This window comes from Camponotus vicinus, unplaced genomic scaffold (assembly GCF_025532165.1).
Source record: "Camponotus vicinus isolate PSW18456_S1 unplaced genomic scaffold, iyCamVici1.0 SCAF_9, whole genome shotgun sequence".
In the NCBI taxonomy this organism is placed as follows: Eukaryota; Metazoa; Arthropoda; class Insecta; order Hymenoptera; family Formicidae; genus Camponotus; species Camponotus vicinus.
The window spans coordinates 18,888,207-18,911,484 of NW_028141981.1; the positions used below are offsets into that span (position 1 = coordinate 18,888,207).

General features: G+C 35.6%; 1 protein-coding gene across 8 annotated transcripts; it reads right to left on the bottom strand.

Moving 5' to 3' along the window:
- On the bottom strand, positions 1–15,985 carry LOC145976490 (uncharacterized). 8 transcript variants are annotated; one of them, XM_083107598.1, is made up of 9 exons: positions 15,648–15,985; positions 9,889–10,499; positions 7,474–7,647; positions 6,402–6,520; positions 6,093–6,239; positions 4,040–4,829; positions 3,759–3,961; positions 2,136–3,588; positions 1–1,806 (listed from the first exon to the last, which is right to left on the bottom strand). In XM_083107598.1, exons 1-9 carry the CDS (start codon positions 15,650–15,652, stop codon positions 1,337–1,339), a joined length of 3,972 nt encoding a protein of 1,323 aa, XP_082963724.1. In that variant the 5' UTR covers positions 15,653–15,985; the 3' UTR covers positions 1–1,336. The 8 variants fall into 8 exon arrangements, with proteins under 8 accessions (XP_082963724.1, XP_082963728.1, XP_082963725.1 ...); XM_083107602.1 differs by having other exon boundaries at positions 2,136–2,747; positions 3,204–3,588; positions 3,759–4,829; XM_083107599.1 differs by having other exon boundaries at positions 2,136–3,104; positions 3,204–3,588; positions 3,759–4,829.
- Between the last annotated feature and the right edge of the window lie 7,293 nt (positions 15,986–23,278).

Genomic DNA, 23,278 nt, shown 5'->3' on the forward strand with positions numbered 1-23,278 from the left:
TGTGTGAAAAAAACTATTTTTCAACATTATTCTGTAATAAAAAATTTCATTTTTTGCTTCTGATATTATAATTCAATATAGTAGCTGTAGTAACGAAACAAAATTCTTAAACAGACACGTTCATATTTGGCGCGCCAATGACGCGCCCTGAACGATTCACGCGAGTGAATCGCTTTCGCTAAAAACGGCTTAGGCCGTATTCATAGTCCATTCTTATTTCCATAAGACCATCTTATGTTTTAAGATGCTAATACGGTCATTTCATTGGTTGAATAGAAGATGACCTAACTTAAGATGATTTTAAATATAAGAATATACTATAAATACCGATCTTAATGTCCCCATGCGCCTATCGCGGCAGAATCGAACGGCTCTGGCGTTTAATCGTAAACTACCTCGGCGGTCAGCTAGTGGATGCCTATGATAACAAACTCCTGCCAATCAACTTCAAAATAATTAACATTTTGAAAAAGATCTAAAGTTACAAAGCAACTTAAATCATTCTGTTAAAAAACTATAGCGCAAATATGTAGTTTTCACAATAGTTTTGTATCTCTCTCAAAGGGCAGTCTTATATAAAAGTATAATCCAGAGAAAGCATTGCATATTACTGCACAGTATATCAATGCGATCACTACATTACTATTATTTCGTATGGTTTTCGAGAGTTTCGCTGCATCTTGCTGAATTACTTCGTTCTCGTAGCAATTACATATAACTAATATGTATAACTACTACGTATACTACTATGTATAAATAACTATTATGTATAAATAACTACTATGTATAAATAATTGTAAAATAATTGTAAATAATTGTAAATAATGTGACTCGTTTATTAAAAATAATTGTGCCGTCAAACTAGACATTAGTTTTTACCGCCTTAATTTTATACGTCTTCTCTAATGATTAAATTTCGTTCACCGTTCTTTCACGAGTTCGTTTTGTTTTCAAGCAGAATAAATATTAAGATTGTAATCGAAATCATTATATACATCGCACAAAAGAGAATTTTTTTACAGTATTATAATTATACATTATTTTTAGTTTCAGTTGGCCTGTATTTTATCCCATTAATGTTATTATAAATAAAGAATTGTTTCGTACAAATTTCGTACAAAAAACGTCGCACGCGCGTACACACACGTACACACACACACGTATACGTGTGTGTGTGTGTGTGTGTGTGTGTATGCGCGCGCGTGCGCAGATAGACAGAGAGGGAAAAGGGAAAGGGGAAGATCCACATATACCACACATATATACAAATCTTTTTTTATTTTTTATGCTTTTTTTGAATATTTATGATATTCTGTAATCAATGTCTCTGCATCAATTATTTGTCTATCTTGCTCTCTGCAACATATATAGGAAGTGGTGGATTGTCATAATATTCATAGATTTGTTGCGTAGACAGTGAGGGCGAGGACGGATTTATAGTATGCATCATGTGTATCGATTGCGTATAGGGCATCATCTGCACAGGAGTAGTCAGTAGCACTGAACCATTACTGCCGCGGTCTAAAGTTGAGCTATTATACGAGCCTACGTATAGATCATGATGATTAATCTTGCCTGAGTAGGAATTTGTCGGTCGTATAATTGATGTCTCAGGGATCATTGACTCCTCGGGAATGATTGATGCTCCTATCGTTGTCATTCTTGTTTCTTGCATTTGATTGTTCCATCGCAGTCGGCAGATGCAAATTGCGATAACAATGATCGCAATGAATGCCACTATGCCGCCAATGATGCTGATAATGAGGGTATCATCAGTGCTTGAAATATTACCCATCGTGGACGCATCTGTCAATCAGTATGATATTATTAATAATATAAAATTTGTAAAAAAAATTATACTAAATTTAATATTTAATTTTCAATTTAACATTTAAAAAAAATTTCTTAGCAAAAACTAATAAAGTAAATAAAATAAATAAAGTTGTAATTCTTTATTACTTATTAATTAAATTATTTATTAATTAAAAATTTAGTTTATATATTTTTATTCAAAATTTAATTTTTTTTGCCTGAGATTAAAATGTATTTCAAATTTAATACAATCGTTGATTGTTCCAAATTTTTTATTGACAGATAAAAAGTGAGATATTTAAACTTGACAAATAACAATTTACTTGTATAATCAATATGTTTGTTTCGATTATTTTGCACCATTGGTGCGATAGTCCAAATGATTTCTGGTTCGTGTGTTGTTGATTTCATCAATAGTGTGGTTTCCGTCACCTGCGGTTTTGTTATTGTGTGATTGCATAAGAAATTCTCTTTTGTAAGATCATTCAGCATTACACCCTCGAGATGTTTAGGATTAACACAGATAACAATAGGCGCTTTATTGCCTGATAACTGAAGCCATCTCCATAGATGTTTTGCCTCGCAACTGCAATTGATCGGGTTATTATTTAATCCGCTAATTCTTACGGAACCTCTGCGTTCATCCAAAGCGGCTAATAACTGAGTTGATAAATTAGTGAACTTGCTGCCGGAAATGTCTAATTCAATCTTAGTAGAACGTGGTACCGGAAAGAAGAGAGTAGCCGGTATAGAGTTTACAGAAGTATTCTTTAAACCTAGGAACAATCTTGATCCTCGCACACCAACTAGCGAGCTCGTGAGAATACTACGTAGTTTTTCCCCTCGCAATGTTAATTCTCGCAGACGAGGATGAGTGTGTATTGATAGCTGCTCATTGGCTATTGATGAGTCTTTAATCTCGATGTCCAACGTTTCTAGATTTGTTATATCTTTCAAAATACCTTGTACATCGAAGTAACCTAACTTAGGATAATTGTAAGCATATAAAAATCGTAATTTCTTCAGCGATTTAAATGCGTTTTTCTCGATCCTGGTACTATTCGCTAAGTTTGCCATTTTTAAGGAGCGTAGCATGACCAATCCGTCGAAGCTACTTTCCTTGATGTTTATTATTTCATTATTAGAGATATCTAGATTCTGGAGTACGGTTAAAGTTTTAAAGCTACTAGTCAAATTTGTGAAATCTGTCAAATGATTTCTCGACAAATCTAGACTCTCTAACATCGTAATGCGCTCCAAAGTGATCGGTTTGATGTCCATGATTGCGTTGCCTGAGAGATTCAAATGTTTCAGGAATGGCATCTCTAGCCTAGAAATAGTTTTGATACCTGTATCGGCGAGATTCAATGATCGCAGAATCTTTGCCTCACCTAGAATGCCATGTATCGCGTTTTCGCTCAATGGATTCTCAGAAAGATCAAGTTCTTTCACATTGTTGATAATGACTTGCGTGAATATCTCTACTATTCGGTTGCGAGCTATTTTTAAATTGAACAGTGATGCCGATTGTCGTTGCAGAGCGCGGATTGGTATCTCATTAAAACGATTGCCAGAAAGATCAATCCTCTCAATGTCGTGAATCCTCGATGGATCGAAGATGGTCTCCGGTAGCGAAGTGAGTCGATTATTACATAGATTCAAAAATTCTAATCGAAATAGACCTTCCATAGAGCGCTCGTTCAGCGTTTCTAAAATATTGTTACATAAATCCAATAATTGAAGCTGTGTAGAGTTGTGAAAGGCCAATTCATCTATCTGTAACAATTTTATTTTCAATAATGTAAGTTTTATTTTATTTATCAATAAATTCTATTTTTATTTTATTATTTTGAATATTCTTTTCTTTAGTTCTTTTACTCTATTTTTTTCTCCTTTTCCTTTTTTTCTCTCTTTTTTACTATTATTTATCACAATATTTTACATACCGATTTAATTCTGTTATTGGAGAGATCCAGATCGCGCAATCTTTCCATCTGTGAGAAAGCGAATTCGTTTACGTGACGCAACATGTTCCCAGATAAATTCAGCCATTTCAAAAACTGTAATGGCTTGATAAAGTTACTCGGAAACTGGACAAATTGATTGTTTGAGAGGTCAAGCCGTGTGAGCCTTGGATGGATCACGAAGGCTGTCGGAGAGAGTTGATTAATACGATTATTTGACAAATCGAGAATTTCCAAGCCAGTGCCGGTGTTGAAGTGCTCACCAATGAATAACGTGAGCTTATTACCACATAAATTTAATGAATAAAGATTAATGAGATTGACAAAGGCGCCAATGTCTATGCGCTCGATGGTATTGTACGAAAGATCAATTGTTGTGAGATTATAGAGATTCTGGAAAGTGCCTTCATTGATTTCTTGTAGCTGATTGCCAGAAAGAAAGACTTTCTCCAATGATTCCAGATTCAGCAGCAATACGGTCGGCAGAATCTTAAGCTCTGTATACGATATGTCGAGATTGATCAAGGATGAAGGAAAAATCGGTGGGAAGCCGCCGTATAAGGGATTGCTACTGAGATTTAAATATTTCAATTTATGTAAGTATTTGAACGTTTCAGGCGACAATCGTTTTAATTGGTTACCTGCCAGATTCAGCGAGAGCAGATTTCTCAATGCCAATTCAGTAATAGTTGTTAATCGATTATATGATATATCGAGATTCAACAAGATATCTTCTAAACCAGCGAATGCATTTTGTGAAACGGCTGACAGCATATTGTCGGAGAGTTCGATATTGATAAGATGTTCGAAGTTATAGAACAATTTGGGTTGTATCTCGCGTATCAGATTGTGTGACAAGCCCAGAGTCACAAGATTCGTCGATGTGGCATGAATTAGTTCGATGGAAAGTGCGGCAATGCGATTAAATTGCATGTTCAAGTGTGCCAACGATGGTAATCGCATGAGTGCTGAAGCTGGTACCAATAGAATGTTGTTGTCTTCTAAAGATAGCCATTTCAATTTTGTCAAGCCCTCAAAAGATGATTCTTCGATCTATAAGTAAAAATAATACATAAAAATGCGATAAAAGATTATAAATTTGCAATACTCTCTATTTTTCTATTCAAATTAAAAATTAAGTATTCTTAAATTTATATTTTTAACAATTTAATTGTACGATTTAACAATTATAAAGTGTAACAACGCTTTACTCGAATGTAATATTAACGTAATATTAAGATTTTATATTCCTCTTTTCTAAAATAATATTCAAAAATAAATTTGTTTAATATATACAAGATATTTTATTTTTCAACAAATATTTCGAGAAAAACGCAATCTTATAAAAAAAATAAGTAATTATTTACATTAACTCATCTCACCGATAACTTTGACATTCACATATATTGAAAAAATTTATTAGTATTTGATAAAAATTGCTGATTAATATTCATTTAATTTTATTTGGCAGTCTTGTATAGTTTTTTGGATATTTAACGAAAAAGGTTTGCTAAATTAAACGTAATTTTCTGACATCATATACATTTAATAAAGCTCTTAGTAGATTTATTTAAACGTGGCAAATGAAATACATAGGAGAGGGGTTCTGCTCTTCCTTCTACATCCCCACCCTGAAAAAGCTTTGATCAAGCTTTTAGCTTGATTCAAGCCTATTTCTGATTTCACATTAAAATTAAGTTTCAGTTAGAATTTTTTTGGGTGGAAGTGTAAGAGGAGAGGCCCTTTCCCCCCCTATACATAAAAGTTATAACTTTTTGTATTTTCATAATTTCAATAAAAGATTGAAATTCTTTAACTCTCTATTCGAAATTTTTATATTATTCTATATATTTGATAATATAGACATTCGAAATATAAACATATAACAATATAAACAAATATCAGATATAAATAGTTTAAGTATGTACGTGTATAAGTGTTTATTGAATATATATGTGTGTGTGTGTGTGTGTGTGTGTGTGTGTGTGTGTGTGTGTGTGTGTGTGTACACACATTTAATATTATATATATATATATATATATATATATATTTAAAATATTATATATATATAATAATTACATTTACTATTGTTGCTATCTATACATAGCACGCGTGCACGCATACACACACACGTACACACGCACGCACAGAAAGCAACAGCCTTTTTTGATCGGATTGACGTGAAATGAAATTAAGAGAAATAAATATATAAACATATTATATAGTAGAATATATAGTAGAAGTAAAATTGTAACATGTGTATATTGTTTTTTAGTTTGTTCTATGATAAATTTTTATTACGTATAAAAACGTACCGTGCGTAGTGCATTAAGGCTTAGATCTAATGTAATGAGAGCGGGAAGATTGGAAAACGTATTAATTCCGAGCTGGCCTATATTATTTCGGCTAAGGTCCAATACTTCTAGTTCAGTCAAGTGTGATAAGTGTGTTTGTTCTATTTCCTACGAGAAATAAAAAGAATAATTATTTGTAGATCGTCACATCATAAAATAAATACAACATGCTTGTTTACTGAGAAAAAATTTTTGCAAATTGGAAAATGATAATAGCTAAATATATTTACATATTAATGATAATTGAGCATTATCTATGAAAATACTTACAGTAATCAGATTATTGGAAATATTCAGGAATTTTAAATATGTTAAATGTCTTAGCGCGTTGGTGGGAAACTCCTGGAGAAAATTAGCTGAGAGATCCAACTGAAGTAGATTGAATACATCTGAAATAATCATGGTATTTTTTTATTGCAGTTTTGCAATTTCGCTGGATTCTTTGTTAATAAATTTGCATTATCAATGTATGAAATAAAACAAAACATGTAGTAGAATTATAATAAGAATTCTATGAGGCGAAGAAAATTTGTACTGTTAATATGTAAATGTGTTTTTAGGTTTGCAAACGATAATATGAAATTAGATATATATTTTAGAAACAAGATATTTATTTTAGATATATACAGGTTCCACACACACATGAGTTTACAGTTATCTATGAGAAGCGAGATATTTCTTACATTTCGAATATGGATTAGGTTAGTTTTCTGAGATACAGGGAGAGAGGCGGAGCCTTTCTCTCTTACGCGTTTACTTAAAACAAATGTAAAATAAAAAAAATATAAACACACAAAAACGATATAACTAAAATAAGTATAAAATTTCAAAATTGTATATCTCAGAAATCAAGCTCAAGACAAAGCACCATAAAATGCAAATGGTGTATTAATTAGGAACATATTCTTAAAAAAAAAAAAAATATATATATATATATATATATATATATGTTGAAATGAAAATTATTTATATTGTGTAATTTAAAGTAAACATTCTTCTAGATCATATACGCATAACCTATTTTTGATATATTCACACATATGTATTTATGCAGGTACGCACGTACGCGCGCGCGCAAAGCTAGAAAAATAAGATATTTTCGCCATTCAAATATAGCTATCAGAGGTTTACAATCGAAGCATTGTCTTCTGATAGCTATATTTGAATGGCGAAAATGTCCTATTTTCAAACCACAAACAAACATAAAGCCATAAAATTAATTTGGAATATTAAGACGAGTTGGAATTCCACATTTGAGATGTTGGAAAAACTTATTGCAAATCATTTGCCCATATCAAATCTTTTAACTGATAGGAATATGACTATTATAAGCAAAACTTACTTTTGAAAACATCGCTGTTGAAGCGACTAAGAGAATTATAGGAGATGTTTAGAAACAATAAATGTTGAAGATTGAAAAGAGCATTGTCTTCCATGTAAGATAATTCATTATAGCTGAGATCCAATCGTAATAATGATTCGCTAAAAGTTATGAAAGAATCTCGTGGAAGAAAACCTGTAAAAATAGGATAACAATCAGAAGAATTAACTCAATGCTTGTGCATAAAAGTTCTGAAAGATATATAATTATTATAAAATTCATTGATTTTATGGACATTTAGATATGTTGTAGAAGAAATTGTTTTGAGTCATTCGCAAAAAATAAATAGAGAATGGCATTGATGAGATGTAATAAATTGAAATTCTATAATTTTAATACTTTAAATAAGCTGATATTAAAACATTGCATATGTTTATGAAGTTTATTTATATTGTAATCATTTACTTGTCATCTTTTATAGCGCTCCGCGTCATAAATATTTTGTCAACAATCTGTTTTACTTATTTCTTAATTCGAATAAATGATTTTTTTCTATTCCTATAAGTAATTTTTCAAAATTCATTTTTTTATATTAGACTGTAAATAATTACACAAAATAAATGTATATTACGTGGATTATTATAATTTACTAATTTATTATATATGTACATTACAAAAATATATTTTCTTGTTTCTGTCTATAAAATCTGTTTATCGAATAACTGTACGATAAAAATAAATAAATGTATATGCTGATTGTGTTTAAAAAACAGCAATAACTGCGGATAGGTGATTGCCAAAATACAAATAAATGTGAAACATGTTTTGTAGAGCAGTTTAAAATAACATATATAACATGTTTCCTCTTATAGTATTTGTCAAACATTTCCTGTGTTATACTATTGAAGCAAGTAAAAAGGGAGGATAGAAAGAACAAAGATTAAAGAACAAAGACTGTGCGACTAAAAACTGTGCGATTGTAAAAATACAGCTTTTATATAATGTGCAAAATGTCATGTGTGAAATTGCTTGTTTTTATGATAAAAAAATATTATTCTGCATGTATTTTTTCAGCTACTTCGACTAATAAATAAAACATGTTTCATATTTATAGTATTATATATTGTATTATATATACGGTAATTATGCATAAAACGGTTATATTATATTATATATATATATTGTTTCACATTTTATTTGTATTGCGTATGGCAATCACTTATCTTATTGCTGTTTATAAATACAATCAGTATTAACATTTTTTATTTTTATTTTAAATCTTGTTGAGGAATAAGTTAGTAGATTTTCTTGTTGATTGAAAAGTTATTCACGGACACATTAAATGTCCACGGTGTGAAATGAAATTTCCTCATTTCTTTTTAATTCGATAAATTAATATTTCTAAAAAAATATTATTTATCGTGGTGCGTGGGCGTGAGAGAGACAAAAAATTCTGACCTAACCCAATCTAATTTGTAATATTTTTTGGCATGACTTAAGAATTATATATCTTAATATTGTTTCACTTTTTGGAAAAAAGTTAGATTTGTTTTTCGAGATTGGGATGTGGAGAGAGATTCGAAGTCTCTCCCTACCCACGCATGAAAATAATAAACAAATTTTTTCAGTCACAAAAATTAACACATTATTTATAGCGTACGCAAATTTTACAGTCAAAGTTTATATAATTTATATCTTCTAAACAAATGCTATCTTTTACTTATTTTTTTTGCGGGAAATTATTCAGAACAATCCTTTTTACAACATATCTAAATGGCAATAAAATAAGGTGTAGCCTTTTATGCATATTTATTTTGTTTTTATTTTGAAAAATTTGTAAGTATAAATAATATTTATTTAATGCTAATAAATTGCATTTAAAATGCATTTTTATTGTAAATATGTAGATATTACTTAAATAATAAATATTGCGTAGGTATGATATATAATACGAGATATAAAATAAAACAATACAAATGTGTCAATAGCATAATGTACTCGTAATAGAGATACGTAAAACGTGTTAAACATGAAAATTCTTGCATTAAATAAGTATCTTTAAATTAAACTTAAGATAAAATGTGTATTAAAAGTTTAATAAGTTAATTATGCTAAAAATATATTTAATTATAAAGTGTTTAATATTTAAAATATAAATTATATAAATATATAATTTATAAATTATATAAATATAATTATAAAATTATTTCTTAAAAATATTACCGTTTAAAAAATATAAAAATATGAAAAATAAAGATCACGCAAATATGTTCACACACACAAGAATTAATATATAAAAAAGAACTACAAATTAAAAATAACTAATAAAAAAATATTTTAATATATTATATATATATATATATATATATATATATATATATATGTATAATTATTTTAATAAATTAATTACATTTATAAATCATATTGTAACCATACCGATATTATTTTGGGCCAGGGATAACACTTTAATGGCACGTGGGCCTTTCAAGGATACAGTAGGTACCGCAGTTAAATTGTTACCATCAAGATATAGTTCTTCTAAATTAGTGCATCCTTTTAAAATTCCTTCCTCAATGTTTCTGAGACCATTTCTACTGAGATCGAGTATTTTGAGTTTTTCCATGTCATGAAATTCGTTGCTGGAAAAAATTGGGTTTAAACTGTCACCCAATAGATTATTGGCGAGTCGAAGCTCATGTAGTTCATTTTGTAATTGCAGAACATGATCCATTAGCCGATATATTAGATTGTTCGACAGATCAAGTTTCCTGAGATTTAAACCGGAATTAATTAGCTCTTCCGGTAAACTCTGGTAGCCACAGTTCCTTTGGCTAATCGATACGATCGGCTGATTATGCAAAATGTTCATGGTATCACGCGTAAAAATTACTCGATCGCAATTTATTTCAATTAATGATGGATAATCAATAGATATGACACACTTGCAAGGCACCACAAGATCCTGTTTCAACTCAATGCAGGGTTTCCATTGTGCTTGATTCAACGAAAGATTATTCCACAATAGGAAAATCGTTAACAAATATGAACTAGAAATAAGAAAAGTGCAATTTGATTAAAAAAAATAAATCTAATTTAATGACATTTTTTTCTCTTTTTCTCTGTTATGTCAAGCTTTTATATCTTCCAGAATGTGTAAGCAAGCATAAAGTTTATGATGGAAACTATAAATTGATATCGTATTATGGTGCATTTGAGAAATTTATAATAAAAAATAATAAAGAAGGAATCAACGTAGATAAGAAGCAACAGATCTAGATCAAGTTTAAAAAATAACTAACTAAAATAAAAGATGACATTTTCTTTAAAGATGTCTTTTAATGAGAGCATAATCGACGAAAATATGACTAATAGACGGCATATGACCGACTAAAAGACATATCTTATAACCTGACGACTAAAAGATAATTAATTTAAGATTTTTTAGGCGTTCTAATTATATATATTGTAGGATTAGAATAATGCTGTTATATATCAATGTTATATAAGTATAATAAAATTGAGTATTACAAATAGTATTGCATATTATTAATAGATTGTAATTTCATACTTTCACATATTCAGATGATTTCTATCCGAATAAGTGAAAATCGGACTTTTATCTATCCGACTTTCCAAATTTCAGTTTTAATATTTGAAACCTTTGTATATAGAGATTATTTCAGAAATTAAATTAATAGAAATAATTACAATCTTATTAGTCGCGCTTTGCAAGTTTTATATAGTTTTCATGATTAAAATTGAAATACAAAGATATATAACGCATACCGCGTCGTACAACGGTAAGCAAACGAAATTTTTGTTTAACCAAAAAGACATCTTTTAGTCATCTTTTCGCTTTGTAAATAAAAATAAACATTCATAAAAAGATGACGAAAACATGTCTTTTTTAAGTTGTCTTATCGGTCAAATGAAAAATCTGTTGTATATATACAGGGTGTATCAGACCACCCGTGCCAGCCAAATATCTCGAAAACCAAGAACGACAGACAAAAATATTTCAGACAAAAGTTGTAGGGTTTCAAGTAACGTATTATATAGTAATATTGGTACGACCTTGAATAGTGTTGTCAAGGTCACGTGAAGGTCATCTTAAATTTCTTAAATGGAACCCCCAATTTTTCATTACATATTCTTGTAGCTTATCTCGAGGGCTTTTCAAAACACTATAATAAAGTATTTTTTCATTGAGTACTTTTCGAGTTATGAGGCTTGAAATCATTTCTTAATTTTACATAAACCGTAAAATATCTTGTAAAATATTCATTTTTCGATTATCTTACCTTAATACTTTTATGTACAAAATAATGAGAGGAATCAATTGGTGTAAAGAAAACACAAAATTGTTTCGAAAAAAAAAATGTAATTTGCAATTAACAATTACAGTATCAAGGTAAAATAATCGAAAAATGAATATTTTACAAGATATTTTACGGTTTATGTAAAATTAAGAAATGATTTCAAGCCTCATAACTCGAAAAGTACTCAATGAAAAAATACTTTATTATAGTGTTTTGAAAAGCCCTCGAGATAAGCTACAAGAATATGTAATGAAAAATAGGGGGTTCCATTTAAGAAATTTAAGATGACCTTCACGTGACCTTGACAACACTATTCAAGGTCGTACCAATATTACTATATAATACGTTACTTGAAACCCTACAACTTTTGTCTGAAATATTTTTGTCTGTCGTTCTTGGTTTTCGATATATTTGGCTGGCACGGGTGGTCTGATACACCCTGTATATATATATATATATATATATATATATATATATATATATATATATATATATATATATATTTTTTTTTTTTAAACATCTTTTCGATTTTTCAAAAAACAACTCAAGAAAGATATTTTTTTATCATCTTTTCTTTGTGCTGTTTGGGAAGTTAAGCGAGAATCAATAGGATATAGAGGATCGATTACGATACCACAAATAATGGAAATAGAACAACAGCCATCAGTAGAGTATACATTATTGATATAAAAATAGATTAACTTAGAAATACAGTGAAAGAAATAAAAGATAAGATTATGTAAAAAAGAAACCAAAGATAATCTTGTATTTATGAAAGTAATTTGAGAAAAATTGAAAAATATTAAACAAGAAAAGATTTGAAAAGATTTGGAAGGAATAATATAAAGAAGAGCTTATGCTCCATCAGGAAGAGCGCAGAAAAGCTATAATGAAATAAGTAAAGAAGAGAAAAAAGAAAATATAATTATTAAATTTAAGCTGCAACAAGAAAAGAAGCTGCTAAAGATTTTATTAAAAGAGAAGGTAGATATTAAGAACATAGTTATAGGAATAACGAAGCTAAGAAAGGAAATAGTTTGTGAGACTGGGAGAAGGGAAAAGAAAAATGTAAAAATTAAAGCTATAGTACAAGCCAAATTAAATGAGAATTTCAGTTATTGAATCACCGCGCGAATGAAAACCTAATATAAAAATTATCAATATTGATAAGGAAGAAATAAAGTTGGATAACGATAATTTAATCAAGCTACAATCAAGAAGTAAAATAAAATTTAGGATTAATTTAGTATAAATTAAGGATTTCATACGCGAAGAGAAGAGTTAAAGAGAATAGAAATGATAATATATAGTCAACACGAAAGAAAAGAAAAGGAAAAAGATTGTGTAATAACTGAAACAGATGAAAAAATAATTAATATTGATCAAAGTGAAATTACATATAGGATAGAAAAAGTGTTCTTGTATTCAATCATAATAATATGTATTAAAAAATATTTTAAATACTGGGATTATTATCATATTGCGAAAAAATTACAAAAAATGAAACATATGTACAGAAACACAAATGTACAGAAAATCACGAAGCAATTTAACGTACATAAGATGATTAAAAAAGATATGTAAAGTCTATGTTTAAAATTCAAACATTAGAGGAAGAAATTAAATAGCAGAAGAAAAAGCTAAAGAAAAAGATCTAATATTTTATATAAATATATAAGCTCTGATAGGAATGAGATACAGCAGGAGAAATACTCAATTTTTTATCAATTTTTATATATACTATGTTTTCAATTATTGTATTAAACACATTATTTTATCATTACTATATATTTATATATATTATATATATTTTATATTATACTTTTATATTTTATTACACATATGTACATTAACAAATACACATTTATTTAATAAATAATCATTTGTATTTTTAAATAATTATTATTTCTTTTTATCCTTCTTATTCTAACATACTTCGCGCTGTCATTTTTCCACGCATCGTCTTGTGCTATCTTTGTTCCATCATCTTGCAAACGCAAAGTTTAATTGAAAAAGAATTTATTTAAGTTATACAATTTATGATCATCATTTAAAATGTATAACTTAAATAAGTTTCTTCGATTAAATATAATTTAAAAAAATTTTTAAATTTTCAAAATTTTTGAAACAAAAAATAAAGGATAGAATAAGAATAACATTAAAGAATGGAGACAAAAAATCTAAAATAGAAATGTATACACAAATTTACACATATTATGCAAGATCGCTAATTTCAATCACTATAGGTAAAGAAAAGATCTTCAATCTTATATAATTTATACATACATACATACACATACATATACATATACATATACATATACATATACATATACATATACATATACATATACATATACATATACATATACATATACATATACATATACATATACATATACATATACATATACATATACATATACATATACATATACATATACATATACATATACACACACACGCGCGCGCGCGCGCGCGCGCGTGTGTGTGTACACATATATAATTATTGGAAAAATATACATACTTATTATAGTTAGTAAGTAAATTGTTAAATAAATCAATTTTGAGTAATTAAAAGAAATCAACATTGTATAGTAATACATATATATAAAATTATATTTGATTATGTATATATATGAAATGTTGGAATATACAATTCATACATATTTCTTAGACTTAATATGTGGTCACATGAAGAAATTCTTCTCTCACATCTTTTCTTAATGTTAAAACAGATGTAACGGTGTTTCGGTACGTTCTACGTACATACAGGGTGTCTGAGAATTATTGAGTATTCACAGCTATAAGTTTTAGATACTTTGGTTTCTCAATAAGAACTTTTACGTTCAATACTTTTTTGTAAAGTTTGTATCTTTGATCCTGATATAATTGCAATTCAGATTAAATGTCATTAAAATTAAAAATCAGATGTAGTCAACAGAATGGAGTTTTGTTATTTATAAATTCTCGAAGTTTATTCTTTTTTCAAGAGCAGTAATTGTTAAATAATATTTAACATATTTCTGATCCTAACAATTTAAGAATATGTAAGATATGTACATATCAGTAGCAACAAATCATTTCTAATTTTTACTTTATACAATGACCTTATAAAGGCTTTCTTTTATTTATCAGATAACAGGTTTAAGGATATGAATAAAAGATATAATCTTATTGCAATTTTCTTACATTTTTCCATGAATAAAGGAATAGATATACTGGAACTGAAATGTTACGGACTGATTTAAAGCTACGACAGAATGCAGTTTTGCGTCGACTATATGTGCATTTCAAACATAGTGCATGTTATGCAAAGAAAGTTATTTTGCGATGAGGAAAAGTTAGCAATCTCTCGCAAACGACTAAAAATTAAAGATAATAGTCACGTAATATTTACACATTTATTTGCATTTTTAAACCAAACGAAAATTCTGATACCAGTAATGGAAGATTGTATGTGTGTGTACATATTATAATACACACACACATATGTGGAAAGAAACTATTACATACTATTTATTAATATTTTTATTCGTAGCTAGATTAATTGTCTCCTAATCTTTTTAATTTTTCAAAGAAATTTTATAACATATTTTGATCACGTATTTTGAAAAAAAAATTATATCAAAGTAAAAAGAAATTAAATCAAAGTAAAAAGAACTTACACATGTGCGCGAGACTGACTCTTTTAATCATTAATATATTCTTTTACGAGTCAAACGTGTATTGATAAATTAATATGAATCATTATTTCTTTTGCTCATCGTTTCCATATAAGAATTTTCTATTTAAGCAAATTAATTTTTTAATATGGTATCAAGATATTCGAATTGTATTCAAATACTGTAGTGTTCAGACAAATATTTAACTTACAACATTATAACACCTTGCAGTGGCAGAAGTGAATTCTTTAAGGTTGCCAATTGATCCACTGTCGTTAGTCAATTAATCAGTATTACCATTCGCATGGACATATTGCATAATTAGTGCACATAAAAACACACATATACACATATGGATCACTACACATTCATTATTATTATTGAACCGAATCAAATCATCCAGATTGACAGTTTTGTTTTCGTAATTGCTTAAACTGCGGGAGTATACAAGGAGGTAAATCTTTCACGAATAAGTTATCATGTATTTGTTTCGTATTTTATCTCTTACATCAAAGAGAAAATTATTACAGATGAAATATGTAAGCGAGATTATATTGAACTGTGATAACGTAGCCGATCGTACACTAACTGCTTGCTGCCTGTAGCTACTAGAGCGACAAAAAATCGTGACGGCCAAGTGAAAGAGAAGGATCTTAAAGGAGGGGAGCGCCATGCCCATCCTTGGGATCCGTGGATTCCGACATAACGGAGATCTTTCGAGTTAAATCGCGCATAATCTCTGACACTCCGCATCATGTATGTGACTGCTCGTATTATGGTTAGTGGGCATAACAAATCAAAAGATTAAAAAAAAAATGGAAAGATGAATTAAACCTGATTTAATATTTTTCATTATAAAAGGCCTGTGAACATAATAAAACACCTAGGTTTAATCTAATTTTTTATTTTTTAATATAAAAGGTCAGTGGACATAATAAAACATCAATATTTTGTCTGATTTTTTATTTTTCATTATAAAAGGCCTGTAGATCTAAGAATTCATCTGTTTTATCTGAATTCTTATTATTCATTATATTAAAGGTGTAGACATAATAAAATATCTAGGTTTTATTTTATTTCAATAACGATTAAAGACCTGTGGACAAAATAAATTATCCAGATCGTATTTTATTTCATTAATAAATCTAAGTTTTATTTTATTCCTTATTTTTCATTATAAAAGGACAGTGGACATAATAAAACATCTAGGATTTATCTGATTTTTTATTTCTTATTAATAAAGGCATGTGGACAAGATAAAACATGCAGGTTTCGATTTATTTCTTATTTTTCATTAATAAAAATCTGTGGCTATGATAAAACATGTAAATTTTGTTTTATTTCTTATTTATCTGTTGACATGATGAAACAACTAGATTTTGTCTTATTTGTTACTTTTCATTATTAATAAAGCCCTGTTCACGTGGTAAAATAAGTAGGTTTTGTTTTAAATAATATTTTTTGTTATAAACGTCCTATGGATATAATAAAACATCTAGGTTTTGCTTTATTTATAATTATACTTTATTAAAGCCCTGTGCACACGATAAAACATCAAGGTTTTGTTTTCTTACTTTTATTAAAGCTCGGTGAACATGATAAAACAGCAAGATTTGGTTTTATTTGTTATTCTTCTACTTAACCTAACCATGGTCGACCAAATTTGTACAGACCAATCGACAGAGAAAGCGTGAAACGTATATCGAACCATTAAATATATAATCGAATTTTGAAAATTTCAAAATTCTTTCCAAGTTCCACAAAAGGATACCAGGTCATAATAGTCGACCAAAATTTGTACCAATAGAGAATCGTATAAAATCGTATAAAACATTTTTGACCTATAAACGTTTCATCGGATTAGGGGAAATTTCAAGTTGCCAAGTCCCACAAGAGAATACCGGTAATCAATATAGGGACCAAAGGAACCCGCACATTTTATATGAAAAAAGTGGCTTCGGTCAAATTGGCTGAAATTGAAATATGTTGTAGTTAAGGTGGTGCTGAACAAAAGATTCCTGAGGCAAAAAGGTCAAAAATCAATAGTATAAAAGATATGATAATTTGAAGTGGGTAGTATTGAAATTTAAAAAACGCCTATCTTTGAATATATAAATTAAATTAAATATATAAATATATATAAATGTTTGAAAAAAATATTTATATATAATGTGTGTCACTTCTACAATATTTAATGATTCCAAATCCTTTCTGTATATACCCATACAGCACAGAATATTGCAGTAATATTGCGGCAATATTGAAATGTTGCTGCAATGTTACAACAATGTTAATAATATTGCTGCAATATTCTGTGCTGTATGGGTATGCGTGCATGCGTAGCGTGCTTGCGTGCGTGTGTGTGTGTGCGCGCGCGCGCTGTACCTGATCTCTGTGTAAAAGACGCGCATAATGAAGAGTTTAGAATCATTAAAAATTATAGAAGTGACACACATTATATATAAATATATTTTTTTCAAACATTTATATACTAATTTAATCTATGTATTCAAAAACAGGCGCTTTTTTAACTTCAAAACCACCCACTTCAAATCATCGTACCTTTTATACTTTTGATTTTTGAACATTTTGCCTCAGGAAACTTTCGATCAGCACCACTTAAACCACAACATATTTCAATTTCAGCCAATTTAATCCAAGCCACTGTTTTCATATAAAATGTACGGGGTCCTTTATAAAAATCGATAAAGAATCGCATAAAACGTACTTTGGACACATAAATTTGCGTTTGTGCGTGCATGTGTGTACAAGCATATGCGTGTGATTATGGGTGCATGTGCGTGTGCTCGAGCGCGTGCGTATGTATGTGTACACGTGGGTCTTGCATGCGTGTCAGGCTGAAAGAGACGTAAACGCTAACTTCCGTCATAGTGATGGACGAAAATTAAGGCAGAGAAAATTATATATGCAACTTACGTATAAGTTTTTCTCTGCCTTACTTTACGTCCGACAGAGACAGATTTAAGCGCTCACGTCTCGTTCACTGAGGCAGCCTAAATCTACGGATGTGCGAACAACTGTGCATGCACATGAACCTACGAATGTGCGTGAGTGCGCATGCGTGAACTCATGCATATGCACGCGAGTCTGCACATGCGCGGCCTTCTGCACAGGCGTGGAAGACTTCGCGCATGCACGAGCTTCTGCGCACGAGCGGGTCTTTTCGCGCATGCGCAACCTAGTGCGCACGCGCGGAAGTCGGCGCATGCGCGAGCTTTTGCGCACGAGCGGGTTTTTTGGGGCATGTGCAACCTTCTGCGAACGCGTGGAAGTTTTGGCGCATGCGCAAATTTCTGCGCACGCGCGGTAGTCTTTTGGTGAATGCGCGACTTTCTGCGCACGCGCGGTAGTCTTTTAGCGCATGCGCGACCTTCGACGCACGCGCAAAAGACTTTTGACGCATGCGCGACCTTCGGCGCACGCGCATGAATCTTTTGGCGCATGCGCGAACTTCGGCGCACGCGCGGGAGTCTTTTCGAACATACGCGAGCTACTGCGCACGCGCGGGAGTCATTTCGTGCCAACGCGAACTTCTGCGCAGGCGCGAAAGTCTTTTCGAACATGCGCGAGCTACTGCGCACGCGCGGGAGACTTGCCGCTCATGCGCAACCTTCGGCGCACGCGCATGAATCTTTTGGCCCATGCGCGATATTCGGCGCACACGCGGGAGTCTTTTCGAACATACGCGAGCTACTGCGCACGCGCGGGAGTCATTTCGTGCCAACGCGAACTTCTGCGCACGCGCGAAAGTCTTTTCGAACATGCGCGAGCTACTGCGCACGCGCGGGAGTCATTTCGTGCCAACGCGACCTTCGACGCACGCGCATGAATCTTTTGGCGCATGCGCGATCTTCGTCGCACGCGCATGAATCTTTTGGCGCATGCGCGATATTCGGCGCACGCCCGGGAGTCTTTTCGAACATACGCGAGCTACTGCGCACGCGCGCGAGTCATTTCGTGACAACGCGAACTTCTGCGCACGCGCGAAAGTCTTTTCGAACATGCGCGAGCTACTGCGCACGCGCGGGATACTTGCCGCGCATGCGCGACCTTCGACGCACGCGCATGAATCTTTTGGCGCATGCGCGACCTTCGGCGCACGCACGGGAGTCTTTTCGAACATACGCAAGCTACTGCGCACGCGCGGGAGTCATTTCGTGCCAACGCGAACTTCTGCGCACGCGTGAAAGTCTTTTCGAACATGCGCGAGCTACTGCGCACGCGCGGGAGTCATTTCGTGCCAACGCGAACTTCTGCGCAGGCGCGAAAGTCTTTTCGAACATGCGCGAGCTACTGCGCACGCGCGGGAGACTTGCCGCGCATGCGCGACCTTCGACGCACGCGCATGAATCTTTTGGCGCATGCGCAACCTGCGGCGCACGCGCGGGAGTCTTTTCGAACATACGCGAGCTACTGCGCACGCGCGGGAGTCATTTCGTGCCAACGCGAACTTCTGCGCACGCGCGAAAGTCTTTTCGAACATTCGCGAGCTACTGCGCACACGCGGGCGACTTGCGGCGCATGCGCGATCTTCGACGCACGCGCATGAATCTTTTGGCGCATGCGCGACCTTCTGCGCACGCGCGGAAGTCTTTTCGAACATACGCGAGATACTGCGCACGCGCGGGAGACTTGCCGCGAATGCGCGACCTCCGACGCACACGCATGAATCTTTTGGCGCATGCGCGACTTCGGCGCAGGCGCGGGAGTCTTTTCGAACATACGCGAGCTACTGCGCACGCGCGGGAGTCATTTCGTGCCAACGCGAACCTCTGCGCAGGCGCGAAAGTCTTTTCGAACATGCGAGAGCTACTGCGCACGCGCGGGAGACTTGCCGCGCATGCGTGACCTTCGACGCACGCGCATGAATCTTTTGGCGCATGCGCGACCATCGGCGCACGCGCGGGAGTCTTTTCGAACATACGCGAGCTACTGCGCACGCGCGGGAAACATGCCGCGCATGCGCGACCTTCTGCGCAAGCGCGCGAGTCATTTCGTGCCAACGCGCACTTCTGCGCACGCGCGAAAGTCTTTTCGAACATGCGCGAGCTACTGCGCACGCGCGGGATACTTGCCGCGCATGCGCGACCTTCGACGCACGCGCATGAATCTTTTGGCGCATGCGCGACCTTCGGCGCACGCGCATGAATCTTTTGGCCCATGCGCGATATTCGGCGCACGCGCGGGAGTCTTTTCGAACATACGCGAGCTACTGCGCACGCGCGGGAGTCATTTCGTGCCAACGCGAACTTCTGCGCACGCGCGAAAGTCTTTTCGAACATGCGCGAGCTACTGCGCACGCGCGGGAGTCATTTCCTGCCAACGCGACCTTCGACGCACGCGCATGAATCTTTTGGCGCATGCGCGATCTTCGGCGCACGCGCATGAATCTTTTGGCGCATGCGCGATATTCGGCGCACGCCCGGGAGTCTTTTCGAACATACGCGAGCTACTGCGCACGCGCGCGAGTCATTTCGTGACAACGCGAACTTCTGCGCACGCGCGAAAGTCTTTTCGAACATGCGCGAGCTACTGCGCACGCGCGGGATACTTGCCGCGCATGCGCGACCTTCGACGCACGCGCATGAATCTTTTGGCGCATGCGCGACCTTCGGCGCACGCGCGGGAGTCTTTTCGATCATGCGCGAGCTACTGCGCAAGCGCGGGAGACTTACCGCGCATGCGCGACCTTCGACGCACGCCCATGAATCTTATGGCGCATGCGCGACCTTCGGCGCACGCGCATGAATCTTTTGGCGCATGCGCGATCTTCAGCGCACGCGCGGGAGTCTTTTCGAACATACGTGAGCTACTGCGCACGCGCGGGAGTCATTTCGAACATACGCGAGCTACTGCGCACGCGCGGGAGTCATTTCGTGCCTACGCGAACTTCTGCGCACGCGTGAAAGTCTTTTCGAACATGCGCGAGCTACTGCGCACGCGCGGGAGTCATATCGTGCCAGCACGAACTTCTGCGCAGGCGCGAAAGTCTTTTCGAACATGCGCGAGCTACTGCGCACGCGCGGGAGTCATTTCGTGCCAACGCGACCTTCGACGCACGCGCATGAATCTCTTGGCGCATGCGCGAGCTACTGCGCACGCGCGGGAGACTTGCCGCGCATGCGCGACCTTCGGCGCACGCGCATGAAACTTTTGGAGCATGCGCGACCTTCGGCGCACGCGCGGGAGTCTTTTCGAACATACGCGAGCTACTGCGCACGCGCGGGAGTCATTTCGTGCCAACGCGAACTTCTGCGCAGGCGCGAAAGTCTTTTCGAACATGCGCGACCTTCTGCGCAAGCGCGCGAGTCATTTCGTGCCAACGCAAACTTCTGCGCACGCGCGAAAGTCTTTTCGAACATGCGCGAACTTCTGCGCACGCGCGAAAGTCTTTTCGAACATGCGCGAGCTACTGCGCACGCGCGGGAGACTTGCCGCGCATGCGCGACCTTCTGCGAACGCGCGGGGGTCATTTCGTGCCAACGCGACCTTCGACGCACGCGCATGAATCTTTTGGCGCATGCGCGAACTTCTGCGCAGGCGCGAAAGTCTTTTCGAACATGCGCGAGCTACTGCGCACGCGCGGGAGTCATTTCGTGCCAACGCGACCTTCGACGCACGCGCATGAATCTTTTGGCGCATGCGCGACCTTCGGCGCACGCGCGGGAGTCTTTTCGAACATGCGCGAGCTACTGCGCAAGCGCGGGAGACTTACCGCGCATGCGCGACCTTCGACACACGCCCATGAATCTTATGGCGCATGCGCGACCTTCGGCGCACACGCATGAATCTTTTGGCGCATGCGCGATCTTCGGCGCACGCGCGGGAGTCTTTTCGAACATACGTGAGCTACTGCGCACGCGCGGGAGTCATTTCGAACATACGCGAGCTACTGCGCACGCGCGGGAGTCATTTCGTGCCTACGCGAACTTCTGCGCACGCGTGAAAGTCTTTTCGAACATGCGCGAGCTACTGCGCACTCGCGGGCGACTTGCCGCGCATGCGCGACATTCGGCGCACGCGCATGAATCTTTTGGCGCATGCGCGACCTTCGGCGCACGCGCGGGAGTCTTTTCGAACATACGCGAGCTACTGCGCACGCACGGGAGTAATTTCGTGCCAACGCGAACTTCTGCGCAGGCGCGAAAGTCTTTTCGAACATGCGCGAACTTCGGCGCACGCGCATGAATCTTTTGGCGCATGCGCGAACTTCAGCGCACGCGCGGGAGTCTTTTCGAACATACGCGAGCTACTGCGCACGCGCGGGAGACTTGCCGCTCATGCGCAACCTTCGGCGCACGCGCATGAATCTTTTGGCCCATGCGCGATATTCGGCGCACACGCGGGAGTCTTTTCGAACATACGCGAGCTACTGCGCACGCGCGGGAGTCATTTCGTGCCAACGCGAACTTCTGCGCACGCGCGAAAGTCTTTTCGAACATGCGCGAGCTACTGCGCACGCGCGGGAGTCATTTCGTGCCAACGCGACCTTCGACGCACGCGCATGAATCTTTTGGCGCATGCGCGATCTTCGTCGCACGCGCATGAATCTTTTGGCGCATGCGCGATATTCGGCGCACGCCCGGGAGTCTTTTCGAACATACGCGAGCTACTGCGCACGCGCGCGAGTCATTTCGTGACAACGCGAACTTCTGCGCACGCGCGAAAGTCTTTTCGAACATGCGCGAGCTACTGCGCACGCGCGGGATACTTGCCGCGCATGCGCGACCTTCGACGCACGCGCATGAATCTTTTGGCGCATGCGCGACCTTCGGCGCACGCACGGGAGTCTTTTCGAACATACGCAAGCTACTGCGCACG

Bases quoted from the DNA above. Each gene is read 5' to 3' on its own strand.
- LOC145976490 (XM_083107596.1), bottom strand. The intron at 3,589-3,758 runs GTATGTAAAATA...AAATTGTTACAG, and splicing joins CCAATAACAGAATTAAATCG to ATAGATGAATTGGCCTTTCA. The intron at 1,807-2,135 runs GTAAATTGTTAT...ACTGATTGACAG, and splicing joins CAAACATATTGATTATACAA to ATGCGTCCACGATGGGTAAT.